The 27114-nt window shown below is 42.9% G+C and overlaps 1 protein-coding gene across 2 annotated transcripts; it reads right to left on the minus strand.

The window, feature by feature from the left end:
- Positions 1-27114, minus strand: LOC118368190 (glutamyl aminopeptidase). Of its 2 annotated transcripts, none has more exons than XM_052496734.1 (20): positions 26076-27114; positions 18472-18613; positions 17752-17886; positions 15519-15639; positions 15254-15408; positions 9043-9156; positions 8800-8934; positions 8634-8699; positions 8343-8408; positions 8061-8221; positions 7861-7943; positions 7609-7745; positions 7443-7498; positions 7187-7337; positions 1841-1914; positions 1638-1742; positions 1281-1451; positions 928-1068; positions 646-727; positions 1-464 (listed from the first exon to the last, which is right to left on the minus strand). In XM_052496734.1, the coding sequence occupies exons 1-20, from the start codon at positions 26708-26710 to the stop codon at positions 315-317; spliced, it is 2880 nt and encodes a 959-aa protein (XP_052352694.1). In that variant the 5' UTR covers positions 26711-27114; the 3' UTR covers positions 1-314. The 2 variants fall into 2 exon arrangements, with proteins under 2 accessions (XP_052352694.1, XP_052352693.1); XM_052496733.1 differs by having other exon boundaries at positions 1281-1454; positions 26076-27113.

Here is a 27114-nt window from a genome sequence, read left to right on the forward strand (position 1 = left end):
TACGTCAAAATATTTATTTTATTTGTCCTTAATTTAACACAAATATACCATAGGTAATGCAAGAAAGGTACTAAGTACTGTAAATGGATTCCACTTGAGTAAAGAGTAAGCGGCTCACTGAGTTACAATCACATCAAAATTGTGTTTGATTTGCACAGCAGCATATGCAGGACATAGGGACTTGATACTTGATTTAGAAAGGCAGTCCTGTGGTGTGCTTTCACTGCCGTTGAATTCATTCATGAATGGAAACAGCATGAAGGTTTTATATTTGGATTAGGCATGGGTTCTTTAGTCTTGTTGACCTGATGTCATCAGTAGGCGACGTTGCTCTCCAGCCAAGAGCTGATCTCTGCCTTGTTTCTCCTGACCCACTCGATGTTGTTCTTCACTGTCTCTAGAGCTTGCTGCCTAGGCATCTCCCCAGCCCCGGCATTAGGGTTCAGCTTGAAAAAGTGTGCCATCTATAACACAACCACACAGTCAACATAGTCAGTCGTAAATCAAGTCACCATAAAAAGACAATCCACAACAGATATCACGGTCAATCTTAAATTCAAGCACACCAGTGCTAGTCTCAACTGAAGTGGTATATTGTTTGATTTACTTATTCTAATTCTATGAGTAGAATGTCCCTGTTCTAACCTGCCACAGCTGTAGCTCTGTATTGTAGGTGGTGCTGATTCTGGTCAGCAGGCGCCCCAGGCTCCTGTCATTGATAGTGTATCTGTAACAAAACAAAAGGAAATTGAAAACTGTCACAGTATTTACATGATTCAGTCACTCTAGGCTCAGTTGCTACTGATTCAGTAAATGTACTTACAGCATTCCATTCATTCACTATCACTTCAATGACTCTGGACTCAGTAACTCTCCATTCAGACTCAGAGAAGAGACTCAGAGAAGTGACTCAGAGAATGGGCTCACCTGTTCACTAGGTAGTCCCAGTTGAGGGTGACCCAGTCCCAGGCCATGGTCTTGCCGTAGCGATTCAGAGAGACATATTGGACCACCGTGAACAAATCCTGAGTCCTCACAATACTCTCATCTTTGGACATCTCCAGTAAGCTGAAAAACAACGGCATTCTAACAAGCAGCATTATCTCAAGTCATATCTAGCTAAATAAACTAAAATGTTTGCTAGATACAATTTTGCACACTCTTGCCAACAAATGTACTGGGGTTCTAGTAATAACTTTTCACTGGATTATGTTTAAAAGCAATTTTGAATAACGCATGTAAAAAATAATTTCTAAAGATAATTCATGTTTTTTATTTACTTGAACAGAAGAGTGATGTTCTCCACGGATGCCAATCCATACAGGAGCTTGTCCTTCTCTTGGGCCAAGGTCTCTGTTTTGTACCTCTCAAACATTAAGTTCCACTTCGCCTCAGTGCCTGAGTTCCTCATGCCATAGCGATACACCAACAGGCGCAGGTTCACCCCAACACTGCTGGAGGTCAAAGGTCATGTTATCATTAGGGCTTAGTGGAATAAACATGCTTTTAGGAATAGGAACGCTAATAAAGTAGTTAGTTGTGTCCATCAGTTTAGGCCTAACATTAGCATGTACTGCAGCTGGATTAGTAAGTAGATCATGTGTCATTGAATGATTTAATTCAAGACTAATATTTACCTGATGTTTCCTGAGATCCATTGGTCAAATAAAACAGATGTCTCATTTAGCACTTCCTGGTCGCCCATTTGGCAAGCAATTCCCTGGACTGTCTCACGCAACAGCCTATACAAAACCCATATAGACAATACATTTTACGATCAATATCCAGCAAATACACCCATGATCTATCAAATACAGTAGATTGTCTCTCCTTGTTTCACCTATCTCTCTGGCTTCCCTTGTCGTCCCATCCCAGCTGCCTGGAGATAGTCTGCACATGCTCACGGAATAATTTCTGTTGGGGAAATAAGCGACGAGACATGACTAGTGTATTCCTGAAACCTCCTTAGGGAGTTTCCCCCAAAACACCCCACCAGGGACATGGAGCTAAACAAGGGACATGTTTTAGACCTATTCTCTAGTTTGCATTATTATCTCATACGTACAGGTAACTGACAAAGTAACCCTTAAAGAAATATGTTTGTTGAGGCAAACTTCCCGCAGGTTTGTGGCAAATTTGATGCAAACTAAATAGTCTGCCACAAAATGTTGCCAGAAGTTTGCAATATTTGTCACTAGTGGTGAATCTGCTGCAAACCTTTAGCAACAAGTTCGCCAGAGTTTTTTAAATATATATTCTTCTCTTCAAGATTCAACTTGAATTTATGGCAACAAGTTCCAAGACCATTAACCGTTGATGACCAATCAGGGGGAGTAGAAACATCTGTTGGAAAATGGAAACCAAGCTATCTAGCTAGGTAGCTAGCTACCAGTTGTCCTGTGAGTGTCTAACTTACTAATTAGACTTCCTAATGAACTTTAACATTTTATTAGCTAAATTATACCTAGTTAGGAATGTCATGTTTTTTGGGATAGAGTGAAACATTTTGTTGATACCAGTTTCAATCTGTCAGTGACACTGACTGGCTAGTGCTTAGCTAGCTAACGTTAGCTATCATATTTTTGCACAATTATTGTGATAGCTAGCTAGCTAGTTAATGATTTGCCTAAACACTTATTTTTAGGTGAATGCGTTTCTGTCTTAAGACCAATACGCATGTCAATAAGCTAGTGTCAAGGTTCACTTGTCACGGTTGTCGTAAGAACTGGACCAAGGCGCAGCGTACGTCGAGTTCCACATCTTTAATATGAGCGAACAACGAAAAGTGACTACGTGGTGCACATGCACAAAATAATATCCCACAAACACAGGTGGGAAAAATAGTTACTTAAATATGATCCCCAATTAGAGACAACTATTACCAGCTGCCTCTAATTGGGAATCATACAAAACACCAAGATAGAAAAATAAACGAGAACACAACAGAAATGTTAAAACTAGAACACCCCCTCGTCACACTCTGACCTACTACACCATAGAGAAACAAGGGTTCTCTATGGTCAGGGCGTGACATCAGTCGCATGTTAGCTGGCACAACAGCTAACGAAACAAAAACACGACAAACCACGGGCGGAAGATACAGATCAACAGAGCACAGCGAGTGGAGCACTCAAAATGAGGGGCTGGCCATGTGGCCAGCTGCTCCAGGCTGCAAACAGCCAGTTAGTATACTTCCACATAAGATATTACACATACGACTCCGTGTGCATCCATAGGAGTACCGACTCTAATTCCGGTGCCGGCCCCCATCCTTCAGGGTCCTTTGTGTCACCACTGTGGCCGACCCCCTGAAAAAGAAAACCTTGTGGCTGGAAGATCTCCTCACTCCTGGCCAAGGGTGCCATTCGCAGGATCGAGACATCAGAAAAGCTAGGTGGGTTCTACTCCACTTATTTTGTGGTCCCAAAAATGAGACTGAGCGTTTCGACCAATTCGGGATCTCCGCAACCTCAATGGGTACTTGAAGGTACTGAGGTTCCACATGCTGTCCCCGGCCTGCATGTTGAAGGCCGTGTCCCGGGACCAGTGGTTTGTGACACTGAACCAGAAGGATACGTACTTCCATGTTCCTGTTCACCCAGCTCATTGGCAGCACCTCTGATTCGCTTTCGAAGGGAGGGCTTGCGAATTCATGGTTCTTCTCTCCTTGGCACCCCGGACTTTCACAAAGTGCATGGACGCTGTCCTGGTACCTCTCACGTCCCGAGGGTTGTTGATCCTCAATTACCTGGACGATTGGTTGATTTGTGCCCCGAACAAGACCCATGTCCTGTCAGACAGAGATATGCTCCTTAACCACATCGGCGGGCTGGGCATTACTGTAAACGTCAAGAAGAGTCATCTGACGCCCACCCAGAGGGTGGCCTTCATTGGCATGGATGCAGCCACCCCTCGTGTTGAATGTGCCACCACAGATCCCAGAACTGGCCTGCCAGCCAGGCGGTGTGCTGTCGAAAACGTGTCCACAATCCAGTGATAGAGCCTCTGCTTTGATAGCCCGGCCCCCAGGACTCTCTCACCATAGCAGACAAAGAGCTGGTCTGTTGTTCTCACTGACTGTGTCCTCTCCACATAGGCAGCCAGTGCCCTTACAGGGCACAGCATGCCGGAGGGAGGCCCAGACTCCCCCGCCACTGCCGGGGGGTCGTTAGCACACAGGATAAAAGGGATGTTCACATGCCTGTCTGACAGAACCTTCAGGAGGAATGAAGGGTTGGGGCGGAGAGATATACCCCTCCCACCGGGGTCCAACCGGGACCACTCAGAACTTACAGAAAGAGCATGGAGTTCACCCTCCCTCTTCATGGAAGTAATCGCTACCAAGAAAGCCACCTTCATAGAGAGGTGTTTCAGGGAGGCAGACTCCAATGGTTCGAATTGCGGCTTTGCCAAAGCAGCCAAAACCACATCCAGCTCGCCATTGAGCGGGTCCTAGCTGGTTGCAGGCAACGAACCCCTTTCATAAACCTGGAGAACAAGGGATGGCGCCCCACTGGCCTGTCCATAGCAGTCAAATACCCTCTGTGTAGAGGCTGCTAAGCCCTCATCCAAACGAGACTGCAGGTATTGGAGGACATACTGCACCTTGCATGACTCGGGCACCACCTCAATACCAGTACGAGCAGAACAACCGCCAGCGCAACTGGTGTGCTGCGGTTGTAGCCGGTGTCTAAGCACTCTGCATGGTGTTCATTACACCCTCCTGTAGTCCTAACATGGACCATTGGTGTCGTTCAGTGGCCAAGCCCACAGAGTTCCCCCAGCCTGAGACAGCAGGTCCTGTCTCAGGGGAAGTTGCCAAGGTGTGCCACAAAGTACTGAGTAGAAGGTCTGAATAATTATGTAAATGTGATATTTCAGGTTTTATTTGTTTAAATAAATGTGCATAAACAATCTTAAACCTGTTTTTTGTTTGTCATTACAGGGTATTGTGTGTAGACTGAGGGAAAAACTCAATTTAATCTATTTTAGAATAAGGCTGTAACGTAACAAAGTGGACAAAGTCAGGGTCTGAATACTTTCAGAATGCTCTGTAACTATGATGGGCAGGCCATTATTTTGGCTACCATGGCCATGCCCCCATATGATGACAATGCCCCCATCCACAGGGACAAGAGATTACTGAATGGTTTGATGAGCATAAACTCTCTTAACCCTTTGCCATGGCTGTCTGTCACCAGATCTCAACCCAATTGAACACTTATGGGAGATTCTGGAGCGGTGTCTGAGACAGCGTTTTCCACCACCATCAACAAAACACCAAATTATGGAATTTCTCGTGGAAGAATGTTGTTACATCTAGAGGTCAACCGATTAAATCGGAATGGCCGATTAATTAGGGCCGATTTCAAGTTTTCATAACAATCGGAAATCGGTACTTTTGGACACCGATTTGGACAAAAACATTTTTTTACACCTTTATTTAATCTTTATTTAACTAGGCAAGTCAGTTAAGAACACATTCTTATTTTCAATGACGGCCTAGGAACGGTGGGTTAACTGCCTCGTTCAGGGGCAGAACGACAAATGTTTACCTTGTCAGCTTGGCGGATTCAATCTTGCAACCTTACAGAGTACAACGCTCTAACCACCTGATTACATTACACTCTACGAGGAGACTGCCTGTTACGCGAATGCAGTAAGCGAAGATAAGTTGCTAGCTAGCATTAAACTTATCTTATAAAAAACAATCAATCAATCAATCATAACCACATGGTTGATGATATTACTAGTTTATCTAGCGTGTCCTGCGTTGCATATAATCGATGCGGTGCGTATCGTTGCTCCAATGTGTACCTAACCATAAACATCAATACCTTTCTAAAAATCAATACACAGAAGTATATATTTTTAAACCTGCATATTTAGCTAAAAGAAATCCAGGTTAGCAGGCAATATTAACCAGGTGAAATTGTATCACTTCTCTTGCGTTCATTGCACGCAGAGTCAGTGTTTGGAACACCTAATTTGACAGAATTTTACTTAATTATGACATAACATTGAAGGTTGTGCAATGTAACGGGAATATTTAGACTTATGGATGCCACCCGTTAGATAAAATATGGAACGGTTAAGTCTATGATTTGATAGAGCAGTCTGACTGAGCAGCACTTTCGTGCGTTTGCCAGCAGCTGTTTATGACGTCAATCCTATCAACTCCCGAGATTAGGCTGGTGTAACCGATGTGAAATGGCTAGCTAGTTAGCGGGGTGCGCACTAATAGCGTTTAAAACGTCACTCGCTCTGAGACTTGGAGTAGTTATTCCCCTTGCTCTGCATGAGTAACGCTGCCTTGAGGGTGTGGCTGTTGTCGTTGTGTTCCTGGTTCGAGCCCAGGTAGGAGCGAGGAGAGGGATGGAAGCTATACTGTTACACTGGCAATACTAAAGTGCCTATAAGAACATCCAATAGTCAAAGGGTAATGAAATACAAATGGTATAGAGAAATAGTCCTATAATTCCTACAATAACTACAACCTAAAACTTCTTACCTGGGAATATTGAAGACTCCTGTTAAAAGGAACCACCAGCTTTCATATGTTCTCATGTTCTGAGCAAGGAACATAAACGTGAGCTTTCTTACATGGCACATATTGCACTTTTACTTTCTTCTCCAACACTTTGTTTTTGCATTATTTAAACCAAATTGAACATGTTTCATTATTTATTTGAGGCTAAATTGATTTTATTGATGTATTATATTAAGCTAAAAATAAGTGTTCATTCAGTATTGTTGTAAATGTCATTATTACAAATACTTAAAAAATATATATATATATATTATTGTACTTTTTAAAAACATTTTTATTTTTTATCGGCCGATTAATCGGTATCGGCTTTTTTTGGTCCTCCAATAATCAGTATCGGCGTTGAAAAATTATCATTGGTCGACCTCTATTTACATCCCTTCAATAGAGTGCCAGACACTTGTAGAATCTATGCCAAGGCACATTGAAACTGTTCTGTCTCGTGGTGCCCAATGCCCTATTTAGAAACTTTATGTTGGTGTTTCCTTTATTTTGGCAGTTACCTGTATGAGCAAACTCCCAAGATTATTATTTGTTGTGTGTTCTAGTTGGCCAGCGGAGGGCATAATTCACCTGTAAAAAAAATATATATATATATATACACACTATATACAAAAATTAAGTGGAAAACAGACCCACCTGGAATTTAGGGTAAAGAACAGTGTCGTCGGACAACATGTCTCCCACATAGGCAATGGAAGAAGACACACGTTCCCAGACGATGTACTCAGTCTCATTGGTCAGGTATTTTGTCAGGTTGAATGCATTTCCATAATCGACAACATCTGCCCTGATGAGGCCGATAAGAACAAGACATTTCATCACAGTTTTCTAAAGCTCAGAGCAACTGAATTGACAGATGTACTTCAAGTGAATGTCGGTAATGTTGGTTTACCTTCCCAGAGCAAAGACATCATCTATGTAACTGCATCGGTCAGCAGCGTCAAACTCCTAGTAAAGAAAGTGTCCTGCCGATTAAGATAAGTGCAACCTATGAACTGGTAAGATTAAAACGTAATATTACCTCTGATACTATAGTAGCAGATTTGATTGATATTTACCTTGTGATTTGTTTGAAGCTGTTGACTAATGGTGCGCCACATGCTGTCATGGTGATTGACTCTGTAGAATCCGATATGGTCGTTATTGATCTTCAGGAGTCCATCCGTTGCAGGGAAATAGTCAGCTAAGACTTGCTCTAGATATTAGTGTGAGAGACAAATTTCAATTTAATGAAATACATGTTGTCACCAGAGGCTGGAACTGTAATTTGAAAAAGGTCAAGCAAAGTGTTTAGACAGAAGTATCTTTACCTGGACTGGACTTGTTGAACATGATGGACATATTCTTATTACTATCCACTGAGTGCCACTTAACAGGGATGGTCCACTTGTAGCTGAAAGAAAAGCATAGCCCTTTTAGGATTTACAGGTTTATCCTAAGAAATATAGCTGACTTCCATCGGGAAATCAACCAACGATCACAAAGGGACTTAGTGTGTTGAATCACTGACCTGAGTGGTGAGGGTGGCTGGGTGGTATCAGCATTGGGGTCCAACAGGAATCTGCGCTGGGTGAGTTTGGTCTGAGTACCGGCAGTAGACAGGTCCAATACCGGGTAGCCCATCTGTTTGGTCCATGTGTCCATCACATCTGCCACAGGCAACCCACTCACCTGCAACCCAAAAATGTTAGGTTGTAACACACAAGTACACTAGATGTATTGAAATATTAACAATAATATCAACTTTGATATTTTGAAACTACTATGACTAAATTAGATATGTCAAACATACATTAGCAAGGGATGCCCAGAAATTGGCTGTTTTGGCATTCTGAAAATGGAAATCTTTCAAATATTTCTGTTGAAGGGAGAGAAAAACAGGTTACCATCCATAGATTTTATGATAAATAAAATGCAAGCTACGTATCTGACAGTAATCATAATTTTTATTCAACAGGAAAGTAATTGCATGTCCCTAACACTCACTATTACCAAATTATTCTGCTATTGACTGAATAGGGATCAAGAGACTTGGTGTAGGGATACTTCTATCCACTTTACGTCAAATTTAATGGATTCTTACCCGACAACCATCTCGGAAGATGTCGCGACCCAACCAGTCCTCCACCATCCTGAGAATTGATGCCCCCTACAGGAAGATGTTTGGAACAAATTTCAAGACAAATTTAATTGAAGTACATTTTATTTCATCCCATGTAGTAGAGTGAAACGTGGTGGTTTTAGATTACCTTGTTGTAGGATATACCATCAAACACAGAGGTAATCTCAGCCGGAGTTGACACATCCACAATGATTGGATGGGAGGTGACGAGGGCGTCGTCCACCATGACAGGTAGTACATCACTGATGATCATGATGTCACGCTGGTAAAGACAGAACGAAGTAGATGTAGAATCTATTCATAACCAGAATTGGGATTAAAACAATTCCATTTCAGATCACTCAATTCAGCATCTGTCAGATGGACTCACCATTCCCCAGAGAGGCTCAGCCTTCTCTACACCGATGTACTCAAAGAAACTGGCAAAGCCCTCATTTAGCCAAAGGTCATCCCACCAATCCATGGTCACAATGTTTCCAAACCACTGCAGGAAAATCCAACATGCAAAGTTATCTGACAGCTGAATTTATTTCAAAACAAGTGTGTATGAGTGAGAGTGTGACAGGGTTAGGAAAATGTGGAGCCCGACATTTGCCATTTGAGAAATCTGCCAGACCCATATGCATTGGGTACGTAACCTGATTAGGGCATCCACCCACGGTGGCAAGATTTTTTCATTTGGTCCCTTATTCCTAGTACGCAATGATTACATCAAGTGTGTGACTCTACAAACTTGTTGGATGCATTCGCTGTTTGTTTTGGTTTTGCTTCAGATTATTTTGTGCCCAATAGAAATTAATGGTAAATAATGTATTGTATAATTTTGGAGTCACTTATATTGTAAATAAGAATTTAATGTTTCTAAACACTATTACATTAATGTGGATGCTGCCATGGTTATGGACAGTCTTGAATGAATCGTGAATAATTATGAGTGAGAATGTTAGATGAACAAATATCATTCCCCAAAGAGATGCTAACCTCTCACCATTACAATAACACGAGAGGTTAGCAATTTTGGGGGGGTATGATATTTATCCCTCTAACTTTCTCACTCATCATTATTCACAATTCATTCAGGATTATCCAAAGTGATGGAGTACAGAGCCAAAACAAAGAATTTGTCACTGTCCAAGTACTTTTGGAGTTCACTGTAAATACATTTTCATGCACACAAAATATCAAAGTGTAAGACTCTTTGGCTCTGCATACAATATAAAACACAAAACAAAGCTACAGGCACAAAAACAGGCACAATATGAACAAATAAACCTACAATTTCTACTGGTATTTACCAGGTATTTTGTAAATTCAAATCCTACCGAACAAGCTTTTTCACATTCACCTTAAACAATTGTCTTATGACATATCCTTTTGTGTGGATGTACATGCTTGTTTTATTGCTACTGATTGAATATGACAGTGTTTTACATGTAGTTCACTACTTGCCAGTGTTGGAGAGTTGTGAACTACATGTAGTTCAACTAGTAATTAAACAACATTTTACTGTAGCTCGGTACTAGTTTAACCAAATTATAATCTTGTTAGTCTTGTCAGTAGTTAATTACTTGTTTTGGTGGTGTAGCTAACTACTGGAACTACACACTACTTGTTTTGCTCAAATAAAATATGGGTGAAGTATAAGGCAAGTATCAGACCTTCCTAATTCTCATTTGAAACATGTTGTTTTCTGTGTTTAATAGGCTAAATTACACATTCTGTTAACATCTGACCCCAGATTGATATTTTCTTGAAATTTGTAGTCAATGACATTTCAGATTTAGATATGATAATATTTCACTAAGTGGCTTGGATGTAGTGAACCATTTTTTCAAGATAGCTTTAGTTCAGTAAACTATATTTTTCTTAAGGGTAGCTTAAGTGTAGCTTAACTTCTTCCAGTGTGAAGTAATTGGTAAACTATGATTTCAGAAAAGCTTCCCCAACAGTATTTATTACTTTATGATTTGATCACTGTCTGAACTGCACATTGTGATCATTGTGATCCAGGTTGTTTGTATCTAAGCATTTCGTATTATTCTGTATGTAACTCCGAGACACTCCATTTAGTATATGTTAAGTATCGTATGGTATGTATTAATTTGTGGATGTCCATCCCCAATTTTGTATGATATGTTACGAATTATAATTCATATTATGTTGTGAATTTGAAAAACGTACAATATGTTATAAATATGCAAAATGTGACGCCGATAGAGATAGTCGCATCGCTTCGAGTCCTTAGGAAACTATGTAGTATTTTTTTTTTAATGTATTATTTCTTGCATTTTTAGCCCAGAAAATCTTAAGAATTATTACTTACAGCCATGAAGAACTATTGTATACAAGGGTGACGTCAATTTACCAACATTATGACCAGGAATACGACTTTCCCGAAGCGGATCCTTTGTTCGGACCACCACCCATGACAGTGGATCTAATCCCAGAAGCCGACCCAAAAAAACGTTGCCGCAGAAGAGGCAGGCTCCATAGGCGTGCATACCGCACAATGCTTAAAAGTATACTACTCACCAATGTCCAGTATCTTAACAACAAGATAGATGAAATTAGAGCGAGGGTTGCCTTCAAGAGAGAAATCAGAGATTGTAACATTCTCTGTTATACGGAAACATGGCTCTCTTGGGATACGTTGTCGGAGTTCAGCCACTGGGCTTCTTCATGCATCACGCTGACAGCGATAAACACCTATCTGGGAAGAATGGCGGGGGTGTATGCTTCATAATTAACGACTCATGGTGTAATCATAACAACATACAGGAAATCAAGTCCTTCTGCTCACCCAACCCAGAACTCCTTACGGCCATATGATCTCCCAAGAGAATTCTTGTCAGTTATCGTCACAACTGTGTATAAATACCCCATCAAGCAGACTCCCCCATGGCCCTCAAGGAACTTTACTGGACTCTTTTTGTAAACTGGAAACCATATATCCTGAGGCTGCATGTATTGTAGCAAAGCAAATTTGAGAACAAGGCTACCTAAATATTGATTGCAGCATTCACGCGAGCAATACAATCACTGCTACTCTAACTTCCATGATGCATACAAGGATCTCTCTCTCCCTCCCTTCGGGTAATCCGACTACGACTTCATCTTGCTCCTACCATTTTATAGGCAGAAACTCAAACAGGATGTACCCGTGACTAGAACCATTCAACGCTGGTCTGACCAATCAGAATCCACGATTCAAGTTTTGATCATGCGAACTGGGCAGCCTCAGAGAAGAACATCGATCTATATGCTGACTCGGTGAGTTTTTAATTTTTTTTTTTTTTTTACCTTTGTTTAACAAGGCAAGTCAGTTAAGAACATATTCTTATTTTCAATGACGGCCTGGGAACAGTGGGTTAACTGCCTGTTCAGGGGCAGAACGACAGATTTGTACCTTGTCAGCTCGGGGGTTTGAACTCGCAACCTTCCGGTTACTAGTCCAACGCTCTAACCACTAGGCTACGCTGCCGCCCCCCCGAGTGAGTTTATAAGGAAGCACATTGGAGATGTTGTACCCACTGACTATTAAAACCTACCCTAACCAGAAACTGTGGATAGATGGGGGCATTCACGCAATTCTGAATTCTGACCATCGCATTTAACCATGGAAAGAGGAGTGGGAATATGAACGAATATAAACAGTGTAGTTATTCCCTCCGCAAGGCAATCAAACAAACAAAATGTCGGTATAGGGACAAAGTGGAGTCGCAATAAGAAATGAGACGTATGTGGCAGAGTCTACAGGAAATCAGACTACAAAAGGAAAACATGCCATATCACGGACATCGACGTCTCGCTTCCAGACAAACTAAACACCGTTGCCCGCTTTGAGGTTAATACAGTGCCATCATCGAGGCCCGCTAACAACGACTGCGCTCCCCCCCTCCTTCGTCGTGGCCGACGTGAGTAAGACATTTAAAAATGTTAACCCTTGCAAGGCTGCTGGCCTATCCCTAGCCACATCCTCAGAGCATGCGCAGACCAGCTGGCTGGTGTGTTTACAGACATATTCAATCGCTCCCTATCCCAGTCTACATTCCTCACATGTTTCAGGCAAAGATAACTAAATGACTACTGCCCCATAGCACTCACTTCTGTCATCATGAAGTGCTTTGAGAGGCTAGTCAAGGATCATATCACCTCCACCTCACCCTAGACCCACTTCAGTTTGCATACCGCCCCAACAGGTCCACAGACGATGCAATCCCATCAGGACAAGACGAATACCAATGTAAGAATGTTGTTCATTGTCTACAGCTCAACATTTAACACCATAGTACCCTCCAAGCTCATCATTAAGCTGGAGGCCCTGGGTCTCAACCCCGCCTGCAATTGGGTCCTGGACTTTCTGATGGGCCAACCCCAGGTGGTGAATGTAGGAAGCAACATCTCCACTTCGTTGATCCTCAACACTGGGGCCCCACAACGATGCATGCTCAGCCCCCTCCTGTACGCCCGGTTTACCCATGACTGCGGGGCCAAGCAAGACTTCAACTCAATCATCAAGTTTGCAGATGACACAACAGTAGTGGGCTTGATTACCAACAATGACGAGACAGCCTACAGCAAGGAGGTGAGGGCACTCAGAGTGTGGTGTCAGAAAAACAACCTCTCACTCAACATCAACAAAACAAAGGAGATGATCGTGGACTTCAGGAAACAGCAGAGGGAGCACCCCCCCCATCCACATCGAAGGGACAGCAGTGGAAAGCTTCAAGTTCCTCAGCGTACACATCACAGACAAACTGAAATAGTCCACCCACACAGACAGTGTGGTGAAGAAGGTGCAGCAGCGCCTCTTCGACCTCAGGAGGCTGAAGAAATTTGGCTTGTCACCTAAAACCCTGACAAACTTTTACAGATGCACAATCAAGAGCATCCTGTCGGACTGCATCATCGCCTGGTACAGCAACTGCACCGCCCTCCACCGCAAGGCTATCCAGAGGGTGGTGTGGTCTGCACAACGTATCACCGGGGGCAAACCACCTGCCCTCCAAGCCACCCACAGCCCCGATGTCACAGGAAGGCCAAAACAATATTCAAGGACAACAACCACCCGAGCCACTGCCATCCAGAAGGCGAGGTCAGTACAGGTGCATTAATGCTGGGGCCGAGAGGCTGAAAAACAGCTTCTATCTCAAGGCCATCAGATAGGTAAACAGTAATCACTAACTCAGAGAGGCTGCTGCCTACATAGAGACTCAGATCACTGGCCACTTTAATAAATTAATCACTAGTCACTTTAATGATGTTAACATATCTTACATTACTCATCTCATATGTATATACTGTACCTTATACTATCTATTGCACCTTGCCTATGCCGCTTGGCCATCGCTCATCCATATATTTTTCCATCCCTTTAGATTTGTGTGTATTAGGTAGTTGTTGGGGAATTGTTAGATATTACTGCACTGGGTTTGGCAGAACTAGAAGAACTAGAAGCACAAGCATTTCGCTACACTCACATTAACATCTGCTAACCATGTGTATGTGACCAATAACATTTGATACGAATTTGCAAAACATTAAACATGTTATGAATTGCAAAATGTATGATATGTCATGAATTCTAACTAGCTCGCTAATGTTAGCTAGGCTAGGGATTAGGGTTAGGAGTTAGGTTAAATGGTTAAATGGTTAAGGTTAGGGGAAGAGTTAAGGTTAGGGGAACATAACATGCCAAGTAGTTGCAAAGTAGCTAAAAAGTAGTAAGTAGTTTAAAAGTTGCTAATGAGCTATAATGCTGAAGTTGTCTGTGATAACTTTTGAACTCGCAAACTTTGGGTTGCTAGGCCTTGAAGTTTGGTATGTAACCATACCACATACTAGCTGGAGTGTCTCCGATTTACCTACAGAATAGCATGAAATGCTCTGAGACCAGGTTAGGTTCTAACTCTGGTTTGGTTGCAACTATGCTGATATTCACCTTCCTGTTAACAGACTATGGAAACAAGGAAACAGCAGCCAGCTCTCACTTGCCCCTCAGTCCTTTAACTTTGGACAATTCATAAAACTTTATGGACAGCACCATCACCATCTTATTGCCGAACAATAAAGAGATGATATCTTGGAAAAAGGTCTTATTGTGTTGCCTATCATAAAAGGTTTGATGGATAACTGGAGGGCTGACGTACTTCAATAGAACACTAGTATTTTCATGACCAAATTCAGGGTCAGTGTAAAACCTTTCCAAGCTATTGATTGGAACAAAGATATGGTGGTTCTCTTTTCTAAACATTGAGTTCTGCCGCTAATGGTTGCCTCATGACTTTACATCCTCATTTAGGCTTCATCATGGTGACACAATACCGTAATAAAAATCTTGGTTGATTGAGCTTTGGGTCCCTCTATGATTATAAATATTAGATCTGACTTGATTTTCCACGATAAGATGTGTTCCAGTAGTTTTCCACTGTAACATGAATAATGAAGAACTCTGGAGCGTTCTTTAGTGATAGTGTTTCTGTTGTGGTAGTGTTTCTGTTGTGGTAGTGTTTCTGTTGTGGTAGTGTTTCTGTTGTGGTAGTGTTTCTGTTGTGGGAATGTTGGGGACATGAGTCTCTCACCTGGTGGACCAGCTCATGAGCGATGACACTGGCCACACGTTGTTTGTTGTACGACGAGGACTGGTTCTCATCATAGAGGAGGTTGGCCTCCCTGTAGGTGATCAGACCCCAGTTCTCCATGGCCCCCGTGCCAAAGTCAGGGATGGCAATCTTATCTGGTAGAAGAGAAAAACATTTTATGCAACCATGTGTGTGTATAACGCATTATTAATTAATTTTATCCAGTGGTCACAACAGTTTACAGACAGAGGAGATCGCAAATTACCTAGCTTTGGGATGGAGTAATTCATGTTGAAATATTCCTCAAAGTAGTCAAAAATAACCTTTGTCGTGTCCGCTGCATACTCCGCAGTCCTGATTTGTGCAGGCTGTGCATAGATTCGCAACTGGAATAAAAGGATTTGAAAGCAGAGTTGTTAAGTGTGTATACACTACAGAATGTGTAAGTGTGTGTGTGTGTTTACATTTAATCAAAACAGTATAATTCTTTATATTGTCCAGTAACAAACATTTGCATTGTAAAATGTCACTAACGGCTGAAAACTCAACACAAAAGACTAACAGCTGTGACGCAGATCAGAGACCAAAGATAGATAAACTACACCATTTAAAACATTGTACTTAAAGTATGTGGACACCTGCTCATCGATCATCTCATTCGAAATCATATGCATTAATATGGAGTTGGTCCCCCCCATTGCTGCTATAACAGCCTCCACTCTTCTGAGAAGGCTTTCCAATAGATGTTGGAACATTGGGCTCCCGAGTCGCACATTGCAAGAGGCGTCACTACAGTCCCTAGTTGGAATCCAGGCTGTATCACATCCGGCCGTGATTGGGAGTCCCATAGCACGGTGCACAATTAGCGTCGTCATCTGGGTTTGGCCGGGGAATTTGTTCTTAATGGACTTGCCTAGTTAAACAAATGTTAAATAAAAAAACATTGCTGCGGGGACTTCCATTCAGCCACAAGAGCATAAGTGAGGTAAGGCACTGATGTTGGGCCATTAGGCCTGGCTCGCAGTCAGCATTCCAATTCATTCCAAAGGTGTTCGATGGTGTTGAGGTCAGGGCTCTGTGCAGGTCAGTCAAGTTCTTCCACACCGATCTCGACAAACCCTTTCTATATGGACCTCGTTTTGTGCACAGGGGCATTTGTCATGCTGAAACAGGAAAAGCCTGTCCCCCAAGGGGCCTAGCCCAGGCCAAACCCAAACATATGGCAGCAGATCCACAAGGCCTGCCATGAGAGGTGACTGTATAGTTCCTTTAAGGAAAAGCACCTTTAGTAAATACGTTTTCTCTGTGAGAGCTTCCCATGTCTGGAATACACTGCCGTCAGACACACATAACTGCACCACATATCACACTTTCACAAAATTCTTGAAGACATGGCTAAAGGTCAATCAGATTTGTGAACATGGTCCCTAGCTGTGTGTTGCCGCTTTCCATGTCTGTTGTCTAACTTGTGAGGTGTGGAAACACTGTTGTTTTTATGAATTTTGTCTTGCTGCTTTTTGTTCTATGTCTGTATGCTGTCTTGCTTGTCCTATGTTGCTATTGTCTATATTGTAATTGTTTTTAATAACCTGCCCAGGGACTGCCGTTGAAAATTAGCCGGCTTGCTAAAACAGGCACTTTTACTGAAACGTTGATTAAAGTGCACTGTCCCTGTAAAAATAAAATAAACTCATTATTCCTCAACCACCAAACTTTACAGTTGGCACTATGCATTGGGGCAGGTAGCACACTATTGGCATCTGCCAAACCCAGATTTGTCTGTCGGACTGTGTGATTCATCACTCAAGAGAGCGCGTTTCCACTGCTGCAGAGTCCAATGGCGGAGAGCTTTACACCATTCCAGCTGATGCTTGGCATTACGCCTGGTGATCTATGGCTTGTGTGCGGCTGCTCGGCTATGGAATCTTTTCATGAAGCTCCTGACGAACAGTTCATGTGCTGACGTTGCATCCAGATGCACTTTGCGGTCCCGTTCTGTGAGCTTGTGTGGCCTACCACTTCGCGGCTGAGCTGTTATTGCTCCCAGATGTTTCCACTTCACAATAACAGCACTTACAGTTGACCGGGGCAGCTCTAGCAGGCCAGAAATTTGATGAACTGATTTATTGGGAAGGTGGCATCCTATGAAGGTGCCAAGTTGAAAGTCACTGAGCTCTTCAGTAAGGCCATTCTACTGCCAATGTTTGTCTATGGCGATTGCATGGCTGTGTGCCCGATTTAATACACCTGTCAGCAACGGGTGTGGCTGAAATAGCCAAATCAACTATTTTGAAGGGGTGTCCACATACTTTTGTGAATATGTAGTGTAGCTTTTCCACAATTTAAAACATTGAACTTCACAGGCTTAAATTGTTACAACATTTACTCTCAACTGTAGACTATACAATATGATTTACAACATGTTATACAGTCAGTCTTTTCTTAGTTTAAGGTATGGAAGGACCAATGACTGCTGAGAAAAAATAGCAAGTACTTACAGGAATTCCTCGGGACGAGTTCCTTTCCACAAACGTGAACTGGTGCACAGCAAAACATACCAAATAGGTACTCATTGGAACGGACCTCTGAAAGAACGTTTTGATCTTATTGCCAGGAAGCGTTTCTGGGGTGCCCTGGAAAGTAAGAGGTTCTGTTGTTTAATGAAGATGTCAGACAGCATCTTATAGTTGTGTTCTCAGTACCAAAGCCCCGGAGCAGAAGATTGATGGCTCCTGCTCTTGCATTCATGACACTCACTCTCCTCTCTCTCTGTGTGACTCCCATTGCAGTTTCAAGAAAACTAACCGGTAACACTATATGCCACCTGTTTTGTGATACATTCAATAAGTTGTGGATACATTTATGCATTTTTATAAATTGGGTGGCTCGAGCCCTGAATGCTGATTGGCTGACAGCCGTGGTATATCAGACCATATACCACGGGTATGAAAAAGCCTTTCTTTTTAGTGCTCTAATTACGTTGGTAACCAGTTTATAATAGCAATAAGGCACCTCGGGGGTTTGTGATATATGGCAAATATACCACGGCTAAGGGCTATATACATGCACTCCGCTTTGCATCGTGCTTAAGAACAGCCCTTAGCCATGGTATATTGGCCATACACCACACCCCCCTACCTTATTGCTTAAATATAGAATGTTATATAAGGAGCAATTTGTAGTACTTGTGTTGATATTTTTTTATGCATAGATTGTACCTCCTTTGGCATATTGGCGAGGGCTCCATAGTCCTTGTCGTGGGTGATGGAAATATTGTAAGTGGCCTTTTTGTTCGGCTCATCAAAACAGGGGAAAGATTTGCGGGCGTCTGTTGGCTCATGGTCGGTGGCAGCAATTTTTCTTGGGAGAAAAAGAAACATGGCATGATTCCATGAACAACTAAGCCTCCCCATTTTGCTATTATGTTGTTTGCAATTAATGTTGAACTATGCAGTGTTTACTGGATTGTGGCATTCTAAATGTACCTAACCTGTACCCCCGCACATTGACTCGGTACCAGTACCCCCTGTATATATTATTTTATGTTACTTTTGAAAAATTATATATATATATTAGATTTATTTTTAAAAACTTTTTAGTAAATATTTTCTGAACTGCATTGTTGGTTAAGGGCTTGTAATAAGCATTTCACGGTAAGGTGTGAAATTGTATTCCGCGCATGTGAAATTTGATTTGAAATGTTTTTTTATTATTTTTATTTCACCTTTATTTAACCAGGTAGGCCAGTTGAGAACAAGTTAATTTACAACTGCGACCTGGCCAAAATGAAGCAGAGAAGAGCGACAAAAACAACAGAGTTACACATGGGATAAACAAACGTACAGTCAATAGCAATAGAAAAGGTCTATGTACAATGTGTACAAATGTAATAAGATTACTGAGGTAAGGCAATAAATAGGCCATAGGGGCGAAATAATTACAATTTATCATTAACACTGGAGTGATCCAAATCAGTCAGGTTTCAAGACTAGTCATTCAACTGAGACTGCTCTTCTCTGTATCACGGAGGCGCCCCGCACTGCTAAAGCTAACTCTCTCTCCTCTGCTCTCATCCTTCTAGACCTATCGGCTGCCTTCGATACTGTGAACCATCAGATCCTCCTCTCCACCCTCTCCGAGTTGGGCATCTCTGGCGCGGCCCACGCTTGGATTGCGTCCTACCTGACAGGTCGCTCCTACCAGGTGGCGTGGCGAGAATCTGTCTCCTCACCACGCGCTCTCACCACTGGTGTCCCCCAGGGCTCTGTTCTAGGCCCTCTCCTATTCTCGCTATACACCAAGTCACTTGGCTCTGTCATAACCTCACATGGTCTCTCCTATCATTGCTATGCAGACGACACACAATTAATCTTCTCCTTTCCCCCTTCTGATGACCAGGTGGCGAATCGCATCTCTGCATGTCTGGCAGACATATCAGTGTGGATGACGGATCACCACCTCAAGCTGAACCTCGGCAAGACGGAGCTGCTCTTCCTCCCGGGGAAGGACTGCCCGTTCCATGACCTCGCCATCACGGTTGACAACTCCATTGTGTCCTCCTCCCAGAGCGCTAAGAACCTTGGCGTGATCCTGGACAACACCCTGTCGTTCTCAACTAACATCAAGGCGGTGGCCCGTTCCTGTAGGTTCATGCTCTACAACATCCGCAGAGTACGACCCTGCCTCACACAGGAAGCGGTGCAGGTCCTAATCCAGGCACTTGTCATCTCCCGTCTGGATTACTGCAACTCGCTGTTGGCTGGGCTCCCTGCCTGTGCCATTAAACCCCTACAACTCATCCAGAACGCCGCAGCCCGTCTGGTGTTCAACCTTCCCAAGTTCTCTCACGTCACCCCGCTCCTCCGCTCTCTCCACTGGCTTCCAGTTGAAGCTCGCATCCGCTACAAGACCATGGTGCTTGCCTACGGAGCTGTGAGGGGAACGGCACCTCAGTACCTCCAGGCTCTGATCAGGCCCTACACCCAAACAAGGGCACTGCGTTCATCCACCTCTGCCCTGCTCGCCTCCCTACCACTGAGGAAGTACAGTTCCCGCTCAGCCCAGTCAAAACTGTTCGCTGCTCTGGCCCCCAATGGTGGAACAAACTCCCTCACGACGCCAGGACAGCGGAGTCAATCACCACCTTCCGGAGACACCTGAAACCCCACCTCTTTAAGGAATACCTAGGATAGGATAAAGTAATCCTTCTCACCCCCCTTAAAAGATTTAGATGCACTATTGTAAAGTGGCTGTTCCACTGGATGTCATAAGGTGAATGCACCAATTTGTAAGTCGCTCTGGATAAGAGCGTCTGCTAAATGACTTAAATGTATGTAATGTATATATATGTATGTATGTAAGTAGAGATACTGGGGTGCAAAAGAGCAACAAAAAAACTATGGGGATGAGGTAGTTGGATGTGCCATTTACAGGGCTGTGTACAGGTACAGTGATCAGTAAGCTGCTCTGACAACTGATGCTTAAAGTTGGTGAGGGAAATAAGTCTCCAGCTTCAGTCATTTTTGCAATTCGTTCGTCATTGACAGCAGAGAAATGGAAGGAAAGGCGGCCAAAGGAGGTGTTGGCTTTGGGGATGACCAGTGAAATATATCTGCTGGAGCGCGTGCTACGGGTGGTTGTTGCTTTGGAGCTGAGATAAGGCGGAGCTTTTACCTAGCAAAGACTTATCGATGACCTGAAGCCAGTGGGTTTGGCAACGAATATGTAACGAGAGCCAACAAGAGCATACAGGTCGCAGTGGTGGGTAGTACAGTGGGGCAAAACAGTATTTAGTTAGCCACCAATTGTGCAAGTTCTCCCACTTAAAAAGATGAGAGAGGCCTGTAATTTTCATCATATGTACACTTCAACTATGACAGACAAAATGAGGAAAATAAATCCAGAAAATCACATTGTAGGATTTTTAATGAATTTATTTGCAAATTATGGTGGAAAATAAGTATTTGGTCACCTACAAGCAAGCAAGATTTCTGGCTCTCACCGACCTGTAACTTCTTTAAGAGGCTACTCTGTCCTCCACTCGTTTCCTGTATTAATGGCACCTGTTTGAACTTGTTATCAGTATAAAATACATCTGTCCACAACCTCAAACAGTCACACTCCAAACTCCACTATGGCCAAGACCAAAGAGCTGTCAAAGGACACCAGAAATAAAATTGTAGACCTGCACCAGGCTGGGAAGACTGAATCTGCAATAGGTAAGCAGCTTGGTTTGAAGAAATCAACTGTGGGAGCAATTATTAGGAAATGGAAGACATACAAGACCACTGATAATCTCCCTCGATCTGGGGCTCCACGTAAGATCTCACCCCGTGGGGTCAAAATGATCACAAGAAAGGTGAGCAAAAATCCCAGAACAACACGGGGGGACCTAGTGAATGACCTGCAGAGAGCTGGGACCAAAGTAACAAAGTCTACCATCAGTAACACACTACGTCGCCAGGGACTCGAATCCTGCAGTGCCAGACGTGTCCCACTGCTTAAGCCAGTACATGTCCAGGCCTGCCTGAAGTTTGCTAGAGAGCATTTGGATGATCCAGAAGAAGATTGGGAGAATGTCATATGGTCAGATGAAACCAAAATATAACTTTTTGATAAAAACTCAACTCGTCGTGTTTGGAGGACAAAGAATGCTGAGTTGCATCCAAAGAACACCATACCTACTGTGAAGTATGGGGGTGGAAACATCTTGCTTTGGGGCTGTTTTTCTGCAAAGGGACAAGGACGACTGATCGTGAGATTTTGAGTGAAAACCTCCTTCCATCAGCAAGGGCATTGAAGATGAAACGTGGCTGGGTCTTTCAGCATGACAATGATCCCAAACACACCGCCCGGGCAACGAATGAGTGGCTTCGTAAGAAGCATTTCAAGGTTCTGGAGTGGCCTAGCCAGTCTCCAGATGTCAACCCCATAGAAAATCTTTGGAGGGAGTTGAAAGTCCGTGTTGCCCAGCAAAGAGCCCCAAAACATCACTGCTCTAGAGGAGATCTGCATAGAGGAAAAACATTTGACCTCTGTCATTGCCAACAAAGGGTATATAACAAAGTATTGAGATAAACTATTGTTATTGACCAAATACTTATTTTCCACCATAATTTGCAAATAAATTCATTAAAAATCCTACAATGTGATTCTCTGGATTTTTTTTCTAATTTTGTCTGTCATAGTTGAAGTGTACCTATGATGAAAATTACAGGCCTCTCATATTTTTAAGTGGGAGAACTTGCACAATTGGTGGCTGACTAAATACTATTTTGCCCCACTGTATATGGGGCTTTGGTGACTAAATGGATGGCATTGTGATAGACTGCATCCAATTTTCTGAGTAGAGTGTCGGAGGCTATTTTGTAAATGACATTGTGAACTCAAGGATCGGTAGGATAGTCAGTTTTGCGAGGATGTTTGGCAGCATGAGTGAAGGATGCTTTGTTGCGAAATAGGAAGCCGATTCTAGATTTGGATTGGAGATGCTTAATGTGAGTCTGGAAGGAGAGTTTACAGTCTAACCAGACACCTAGGTATTTGTAGTTGTCCACATATTCTATGTCAGAACCGTCCAGAGTAGTGATGCTAGTGGGGCGGGCAGCAATTGGTTGAAGAGTATGCATTTAGTTTTACTAGCATTTAAAAGCAGTTGGAGGCCACGGAAGGAGTGTTGTATAGTATTGAAGCTCGTTTGGAGGTTTGTTAACAGTGTCCAAAGAAGGGCCAAATGTATACAGAATGGTGTCGTCTGCGTAGAGGTGGATCAGAGAATCACCAGCAGCAAGAGCGACATCATTGATATATACAGAGAAAAGAGTCAGCCCGAGAATTTAACCTTGTGGCACCCCCATAGAGACTGCCAGTGGTCCGTACAACAGGCCCTCTGATTTGACACATTTAAAAAGCAAAGAGAAAATGGACACATCATGGCCAATGCTGTAGCTTACTACACTTGTCCACCTTTCAAGTTTTACTTCCGAGACCTAAGGACTAAGGTTCTATTTGCGCAATCACAGTTTTCACATCCCAGAACTGTTTTGTAGTGAATTCTTCCTTCATAACCCATAAAGGTACCTGCAGTGCTGAGTATCAAAATCCGAAGACATTTGTAAATACATGTTTTTAGGGGGGTGCAATCGCAAATAGAACCTTATGGCTCTGAAATGTCAATCTGGGTTCCACAGAATGTTACAATTATTGCAATTTTAATAGAAAAGTACAGACATTTAATGATTAAATGAAAGTGAATATCATTACTTTTTTCTAATCACGTCATCAAATATACTGAACAAAAATATAAAGGAAACATGGAACAATCTAAGATTTTACTGAGTTACAGTTCACAAGGAAATCAGTCAATTTAAATTAATTAATTAGGCCATAATCTATGGATTTCACATGACTGGGAATACAGATATGCATCTGTTGGTCACAGATACCTTAAAAAAAGGTAGGGGCATGGATCAGAAAGCCAGTCAGTATTTGGTATGACCACCATTTGCCTCAACTGTGCAACACATCTCCTTCACAGAGAGTTGATCAGGCTGTTGATTGTGGCCTGTGGATTGTTGTACCACTCCTCTTCAATGGCTATGCGAAGTTGCTGAATATTGGTGGGAACTGGAATATGCTGTCGTACACATGTGGTGATGGCGGCAGATAAATGGCCCGACAATGGACCTCAGGATCTGGTCACGGTATACCATAACCCCACTGACACCACGGGGCACTCTGTTCACAACTTTAACATCAGCCATACTCGTGGATGTGAGGCTGGTTGTAAGTACTGCCAAATTCTCTAAAATGACGTTGGAGGTGGCTTATGGTAGAGAAATGTACAGTGAATTATCTGGCAACAACTCTGGTGACATTCCTGCAGTCAACATGCCAATTGCATGCTCCCTCAAAATAAAACATCTGTGGCATTGTGTTGTGTTACAAAACTGCACATATTAGTGGCCTTTTATTGTCCAACACAAGGTGCACCTGTGTAATGATCATGCTGTTTAATCAGCTTCTTGATATGCCACACATTTCTGGTGGATGGAGTATCTTGGCAAAGGATACATGCTCACCAACATGGATTTAAAAGAAATGTGTGCACAAAATTTGAGAGAAATAAGCTTTTTGGCCTTATGGAAAATTCTATTTTAGCTCATGAAACATGGGACCAAAATTTTACATTTTTGTTTAGTGTATATTAATTCCTGTTCAACGTTAGATCAGATAGATAACTAGCAATATTGCTAAAGGTTAGATCTGGATGAGTAAACTGATATTTTTTCTGGTCTCTGACACCCAGTCAGTAAACTCCTTGCTAGTTATCAATAAAATGTGGTACGTTGGTGCACCTCCTTCCAAGGAGGTTTATGTATTAGTATAGAACAAGACAAAAACAGGAATGCTTATCCTAAAGGTTTTAAACATGCTCTAATTATCTGTATTTATTTGTTTTTACCATGAAGAGTTTACTTTATGGTCATTCTTCTGAAAAAGTGGTGGGAAAAACATTGAAGTAATTGAAAGAGGACCAGAACCAATGATATGAATAATCAAGGACTAGGGACTATCAGCAATTATATATAGTTTTGAGGAGAGTATAAATTCCAGATCGCAGAACTGTTTTGTGACATCTTCCTCTTTCATGACTCAATAAGTATCACCTTACATACAATTATTTTTGATTGACAACTCAGCATTGTGTGATTGGATTGCAGATAAAATTGGATTTTTCACATCATAAATGGACTTTCTTTTCACATGTAAAAGGACCACCTAAAGAGCAACTCTGTGAATAACTGATTTATGACCAAAATGTCAGATATAGTCCAAAGGACTATAAGGTTCTTATTGACACACTAAAAACTACACATCATAGACACTATCATTTGAACTTTGTATAACAGCAATTTAACAGACAATCTGTAACAGGTAATTATGGATTTTCAGATACACTCTGACCTTAGCATTAATGTGAACATGGTTAAACCTTGATAAGAATCACTGCACTCCCTGGGAAAAATAAGTTCATTTTTCCCTCAGTGGTTTCATCCCATTACACCCATGTTTGGAGTAGGTCTGTAGTGTGATATAAAGCACTTACAGATAGTATTTTGCATTAACCAATCTAAATAGTTGCTTTTTCTTGCCACCTGTTCCAACAATTTACTTGGAATACTGGGCAGCATATCTGCCAAGATGGAAATCCCCAATGAGGGATTATTGTACATTCCCGTCAGAATCTGCACATCGTTATACTACAATTAATAGTAGTCATGGTGGTCGTAGTAGTAGCAGTTACTAGAGTGAACAATATTTCTCTCTAACATTAATGGCATTTTCCAGTGAGCTGCTGGGCCTCATGTGCGCTCGCTCGCTCGCACGCACGCACGCACGCTCGCTCGCACGCACGCACGCACGCACGCACGCACGCACACACACACACAGTTGTCAACACTCAGATTACAACTTGTAAACTTGTTCCCAAAAGGACATTTTCCTTAAAGAAATTTGGCTGAGGATCTGTCTGAAGTTGTGCAGATTTTCTTCCCTCTCCCACATTTTACATCGGAGTCATGGTTATAGATCTATTAAAATGGGTACAAAGTAGCATATACAGCACACATAACACTGAGCATTAGGGATTTAGTTACATTGTAACCATTCTCATGCATTTATTAATTTCGGTCTTCATAAATATTGTCTTCCCCTAACTGGTGGATGGTTCAATTTTTGAAAAATTATATTACATCAGAGTCAAACAAAAACTGAAATACAACCAATCTATTACCAAACATTCATGCCTCCAATGACTTACTTGATGGCTCCGTTCTCTGTGTAGGTGACTCTGTAGAAGCCCACCAGAGATCCATTGAGCCAGCCTTGAAAGTCCAGGCTGAGAACGTACACCTCACTGAGCTTGGTGGCCACAAGCTCCTCTGCCGCTTCGACTACCACATACTCCTGTGGTTTGAACTCAAAGCAACCCTTGATGGCCACGGTGACTTCCCTCTGAGCCTGTGGGGTTTTCAGGACGAGCCTGGGGACTGCACTGATGAACGTCTCTCGGATGTGGAGCCACAGGTGCCTCGTGGGTCGGCTCACCTCCAGGTGCACGGACACGCTCCCCGTGTAGAGGTCAGTGGTCAGGTCAGGATCCAGATGGAGATCATAATGCACTGGCTTCACGTAGTCTGGCAGCCGGAAATTCTTCCAGTCCCCGTCAGTGTTGTTGGAGGGTTTGCAGGGCCCCCTGTCAGCTGGTGGGGGGGTGGGCTTGGGGGTTTCCTCTGTGGGGGCCGGGTCAGCCAGGGTACTGTCCGGCCGCGTGAGGCCCACCCCCAGCCCAACAGCAATGGCAGACACCACCACTACCGCACAGATGAGGGCCACATGCTTTCCGCGGATGGAGTAGCGCTTCTCCTCCTTTTCAAAGTCCATGCTTTCAACCATGGTGCCCGGCTTGGTGGCGTAAGACCATACGCTGTGGTCTCAGATATCCTCTGAATCCCCTACAGGAGGAATAACGTGGGAGAAAACAGCTGTTTCCAGATCAGATTTCCAGTGGGTTGCAGCAGAAGCAGAGCACAAAGCCAAACTGATTTAAAACTGACTGCAGATCAGTTTCTTGGAGAACTTGATAAGAGGACCCTAGAGTTCAAGCATATCTAAGAGGAAAAACTATTGGTCTGAGTTGATCCAAGCTCTGTCTGCCTGTCACCGAGCGCAGGGCAGCCTGTGGGAGGTGGAGAGAGGTTAACTGGAGTGGTGAAGAGGAGGGTTGCGGAGGGGGAGTCTACAACACAACAGAGAGAAGGACTCCCACACACTGGAGGCAAGCCTTATACACTAGACAG

Source organism: Oncorhynchus keta, chromosome 35 (assembly GCF_023373465.1).
Source record: "Oncorhynchus keta strain PuntledgeMale-10-30-2019 chromosome 35, Oket_V2, whole genome shotgun sequence".
Lineage (NCBI taxonomy): Eukaryota > Metazoa > Chordata > Actinopteri > Salmoniformes > Salmonidae > Oncorhynchus > Oncorhynchus keta.